The sequence below is a fragment of the Trypanosoma grayi genome (genome assembly GCF_000691245.1).
Source record: "Trypanosoma grayi strain ANR4 Tgr_893_V1, whole genome shotgun sequence".
Taxonomy (NCBI): domain Eukaryota; phylum Euglenozoa; class Kinetoplastea; order Trypanosomatida; family Trypanosomatidae; genus Trypanosoma; species Trypanosoma grayi.
In genome coordinates this window covers 1-5,184 of record NW_008826512.1, presented here as the reverse complement: position 1 = coordinate 5,184, position 5,184 = coordinate 1, and the positions used below count along the sequence as shown (strand labels likewise).

The 5,184-nt window shown below is 56.2% G+C and overlaps 3 protein-coding genes across 3 annotated transcripts in view; all 3 read right to left on the bottom strand.

The window, feature by feature from the left end:
- DQ04_08931020 (hypothetical protein) overlaps positions 1-1,199 on the bottom strand; it is a gene marked incomplete at both ends in the record, with an annotated part of 1,353 nt that extends 154 nt beyond the window's left edge. The window contains one exon of the mRNA XM_009315754.1: positions 1-1,199. This exon is cut by the window's left edge and continues 154 nt beyond it. Within this exon, the coding sequence (XP_009314029.1) occupies positions 1-1,199 (1,199 nt within the window).
- A 645-nt stretch (positions 1,200-1,844) lies between these two features.
- DQ04_08931010 (hypothetical protein) lies at positions 1,845-3,176 on the bottom strand (the record flags this gene model as incomplete). The annotated part of the gene is made up of 1 exon (XM_009315753.1): positions 1,845-3,176. One exon carries the CDS (start codon positions 3,174-3,176, stop codon positions 1,845-1,847), a length of 1,332 nt encoding a protein of 443 aa, XP_009314028.1.
- A 651-nt stretch (positions 3,177-3,827) lies between these two features.
- Positions 3,828-5,174, bottom strand: DQ04_08931000 (hypothetical protein; the record flags this gene model as incomplete). The annotated part of the gene is made up of 1 exon (XM_009315752.1): positions 3,828-5,174. The coding sequence occupies one exon, from the start codon at positions 5,172-5,174 to the stop codon at positions 3,828-3,830; it is 1,347 nt and encodes a 448-aa protein (XP_009314027.1).
- Between the last annotated feature and the right edge of the window lie 10 nt (positions 5,175-5,184).

The following is a 5,184-nucleotide window of genomic DNA, read 5'->3' as shown; positions in this document are numbered from 1 at the left end:
TCCTGCGTCTTGGCAGGTTGGTCCGTCGGTTGGGGTACAGTGCCTTCTGCCTCGCTGGATTTGTGGTCAGTGGACGGTTCCTTTGTTTTGGGCTGCAGTGCCTCAGGCTTCTCCACTTTCTTGGGGACTTTCTGCAACTCTTTTACGGCCTCAGCAAGCGCAGCAGCCGCCTCTTGATTCGCCTTCGTAGCCGCGTCCATCGTTGCTTTAGAAAACCTCAGCGCTTTCTCTGTAAGCCTCTCCACAGGAGTTATGGCCGTCAGTGCATTATCAATACCCTGCAAAGAATAGTAGGCACTCTCTGCTGTCAAAACAGATTTGTTTCTTGCGGCGATAACACTTTCTTGTGCCTTTGCAGCAAGATTCTTTGCCTCTGCGGATACAGTTACTTGTGTTACTTGGACAGTTTTTTTCTTTAACTCCACCTCTGCCTGCTTGGCAGTATCTTCTGCCTGCTTAGCACTTGCTGCTGCGAGCTTAGCATCAGTTAGTGTCTTCTTGATACTCATCAGTGCCAGTCCAATCTGCTCTGCAGCCATTAGGGTAGTTTGAAAAAGATTTGTAGCTTCTTTCGTATTGTTTTCCATTGGCACCGCGAGGAGTTTCGGGGTCTCTCCATCATTTAGTGTCTCTACCACCTTGTCACGGTTGAAGGCAATTGTAGAACTCTGCGCCAGGGACACTAACAGTTTATTCACCTCCTTTGCCCGATCCCGTGCTTTATCCGCATGCTCCTTGGCCCCCTCGAGGAACTCCATCGCCTTCGATGACTTTCCCGCAGCACTTCGCGCACTCTCAGCAGCAGCCGTGAGACCACTTACATCCAATGTCTTTTCCTGCACTGAAGGTGTCTTCACCTCAGCAACCTTCTTCAGCTCACTCTCTCCTTTGGTAATACTATTTAGTGCCTTGATTGTCATACTCTCTGCAACTCTGATACACCACCTCGCTCTGGTGGCCTTCTCCATGAATTTATCGACCTCACTCTTTGCTTCCTCAGTTTTGTTATAAATCAGGCCCGCGTATCGCAGTACATCCCCGGTCACTGACACATTTTTGGTGCAGGCATCCACCTTCGCCTGCGCTGCCTCCCAAGTACCAGCAGCGGGAAGCACAGCGCTCTCAGCAGCCGTCACGCACAAGGCCGTGCAGCACAGAGCAGCGGCCAACAACCACATAACGCGGCGCACCGTCACCATGATTCAATATCGCTTCAACAGCTGGGGTCTGCAGGGAGGATAGAAGAGACACGCTGCACAGCAGACAGCCCCAACACACACACACGGAGCGGAAGGGAGCAGCAGGCACAACACAGGCGGCATCAACCATGATGAAAAGAAACTCATCAGAGAAAAGAGAGCTGGACGGCGGAAGAGACACACACACTCCGCTGGAGTCCAAACCCACAAGGCCCAAAACAAAGAGGGAACAACGAGGCAGCAGCAGCGCACGTGTGTTCAGTCGTACTGCTGGCCCTCATGTCCCGATGCGTGTGTGTGTGTCCCGGTGCGCGGCGCAGACACGGCGGGCGGAGCGAAGGACGCACCACACACACACAGAGAGAGAATGATGAAAAGAGAATCCCCAGCAGGAGAGACAGTTAGTGGGCGGCGCACAGCAGCGCGCAAAGCAAAGCCCAAGCAAGAAAAGAAAAAAGCCCTCAACAGACAACGCCAAGCACAGTGCGTGTCGTCGAGGGCAAGTGGGTCGGCGTTACGCCCACAACGGGATAGCAAGAAGCGAAAAAAAAGGATCTTACCAATCAGGCGTGCAGTCCTCGGGGCTCAGCAGAATTACGGTCGGAGCACCACCGCCCCACGCACACACAGACACACACGCAGGTCTCACCACACGGCCACACAGGCCAGCAGCAGCAGCATCAGTGGGGCACGCACCCTCGCGGGGATGTCGCTGCTGCCATCAGGGAAGTTGGAAAGGAGTCTCTCATTCTCCGCCATGTTGCCGCCGTTGAGCACGGGCTCACGTGCGGTGGCCGTTTCCGTTGCGGAGGAATGTGCCGCAGACGTAACTTCAGCATCAGTGGCGGGAGTCCCACCGGCGGTGGAGGATTGTTCGTAAGGACCGCCCTCCTGATTTGCTGGCCTCACTTCCGGTTGCTGCGGACGGTGGAGTCCTCCAGCCCCCGCCAGCTTCTCCAACTCCCCCTCCACCAGCCGCCCCTTTGCGCCCTCAGTTTCGCCGGGCTGCCGCACGTCGGCCTTCCCCAGCGCAGCTTCGGGTGTCGGTCCAGCCAACACGCTCTCCTCACTTGCGGCGGTCTCCTGCGTAACCACAATAGGAATCAGCGCGTCCTCAGCACCCTTTACTGCTTCATCGGCATTGCTCATCACAGAAGTGAACTTGTCCAAGGCCCAAATGACTCCAGAATCGATATTCCAGCTTTTCACCTTCAGATCACTTAATAATTTACTCCTCCATAGTGCGTCGTTTTTCGTCATTTTATCCACCACATCGAAAAGTTCCTTCCCTGCTACCACGAGGCGGCCAGCTGTATCATGAAGCCTCACCGAAGCATTATATTCCTTCTGCGCCTCATAGGAGCAATAGAATAGTGCTTTCTTTACAGCCGCTGCGGTTGCCTTTGCGGCACTCACTGCATCTTTCACGGACCGATCCGGAACTCTGCAATTCGCTTCCACCAGTCCAATGTGCTGCACCGCCTCATCTGCCTCGGTCTCTGATATCCTGGCAGCCTGCATGTGAGTGTCGGCCTTCGACTTTATTTCCACGGCATTCCCCAACATCTTTGTGATATTTTCGTTTAATTTATTTACCTCCTCCTTCTCCTTGGGGGGCCACGGGCCGTTGTAAGGCAATTGAATCTGATTCACGGCAAGACCAACATCCCGAAGCCTTTGAGAAACAGCAAGCAAGTTATACACCGCGTCATGGCCAGCTTTAGCATTCGCCTTGGCTTCCTTCACCGCCTCCTTCGCCTTCCTCACTGCTTCCTCCGCCTCCTTCACTGCAGTCTGAGCATCTTCGGCGGTGCACTCCCATATTCTCGTCGTCTCTGACGTGTCCTGTTGCTTCTCCAGGTCTGCCTCTTCAGAAACACTCCCTCCCATCCCTTCCTCAGCAGCCGTCACGCACAAGGCCGTGCAGCACAGAGCAGCAGCCAACACCCACACAACGCGGCGCACCGTCACCATCATTCAATATCGCCTCAACAGCTGGGGTCTGCAGGGAGGATAGAAGAGACACGCTGCACAGCAGACAGCCCCAACACACACGGAGCGGAAGGGAGCAGCACGCACAACACAGGCGGCATCAACCATGATAAAAAGAAACCCATTAGAGAAAAGAGAGCTGGACAGCGGAAGAGACACACACACTCCGCTGGAGTCCAAGCAAACAAGGCCCAAAACAAAGAGGGAACAACGAGGCAGCAGCAGCGCACGTGTGTGCAGTCGTACTGCTGGCCCTCATGTCCCGGTGTGTGTGTGTCCCGGTGCGCGGCACAGAGACGACGGGCGGAGCGAAGGACGCACCACACACACACAGAGAGAGATGAACAGCGAATCTCCCAGCAGGAGAGACAGTTAGTGAGCGGCGCACAGCAGCGCGCAAAGCAAAGCCCAAGCAAGAAAAAAGAAAAGAAAAAAGAAAACACGCCTACCCTTCCCAAAGTGCAGTGCACAGTGCGTGTCGTCGAGGGCAAGTGGGTCGGCGTTACGCCCACAACGGGGCAGCAAGAAACGAAAAAACAAAAGAATCTTAACAATCAGGCGTGCAGTCCTCGGGGCTCAGCAGAATTACGGTCGGAGCACCACCGCCCCACGCACACACAGACACACACGCAGGTCTCACCACACGGCCACACAGGCCAGCAGCAGCAGCAGCATCAGTGGGGCACGCACCCACGCGGGGATGTCGCTGCCGTCAACGCCTGCAATCAGCTTCTCAGCGTCGGTAGCTTTCATTTCAGTTTCCAGTGCTTCGGTAACGGCGGCGGGTGTCTCCCGTGGCGCAGGAATAGGTAGTTTGAGGCCGCCGTCAGCACCAGAACTGCGCTCACGCACCTCATTCACAGCAGTGGCGAACTGCCCTTCGTCAACCTTCTTCACGGTCTCTTCCAGCTTCTTCTCCACCTGCGGCAGCACAGCTTCTGCTTTCTTCAGCAAGCCTTCGGCCGCCGCCTTCGCTGCAATGGTCGTCTGCACAGCGTCCTCAGTGTCCAGCGTCAAACCCTTCGCAACGCCGAGCAGTTTCCGGGTGCGGTTCAGCATACGAGCGGCGGAAATAGTTACCTCCACGCTCTTCTCCAGAGTGTCATGCACAAGGTCCGCCACAGGAACGAAATCGTTTCTTAATGCTTTGAGGGTTTCGATATCCTTCGAGGCTTCAGTATTTGTTGCACTGCTGGCAGCCGCTGTTGCGTTAGCGAAATCAGAGACACTCGACGTCAGATTCGCTGCTGCGTCCACAGCACCAGAGACACTCTCCATCAGCTTCGCAATCTTGTCCACTTCAGTCCGGCATTCCTCCGCCACGGCGCTCGACTTCGCAACGATCTCAACCGCCTTCGTCAGCGCAGTGAACGCCTCTCCCGCAGCCGCAGTAGTACTTTGCAGGGTATCCCGGACATGCTGCTCCGCGTTCTTGGCGCTGGTCACCGCCTTCGTCGGGGCATCTCCCAGCAAAGCGAACAGCGCCTTCGCCTTCGCAGCGCTGGCTGCGGCCTGTGCAATCTTTTCTTTTGACGCAGCGTCCCTGACGCTCGTTACAAAATTCGCGTCAGTCGCAGATGAGTCAGCCTCGGGTTTCACCGGCACCCCCATCTTAGACTCTTTACTAGGAGGCACAACCTCACTCAGGTTCACCAGCGCATAATACGAGATCGCAAGCGCCGGCATCGCCACCTCCGAGACAACAACCTGCAGTGCGTAGTCAGCCACCTTGATGACCCTCTCCACCGCAGCCGTCATGTTCCCCAGCGCGTCCTTCGCACGGACTGCATCCGCCTTCTTCTTCGCGGCCTCCACATCGGTCTGGTCCGTGGTAGATTCCGCCTGCGCAGGTCCACTGGTTGCTGGACTCGTTCCGCCTGGAGGGCTGGCACCGGTAGCTTCAGCCGCAGCCGTCACGCACAAGGCCGTGCAGCACAGAGCAGCAGCCAACAAGCACACAACGCGGCGCACCGTCGCCATCATTCAATATCGC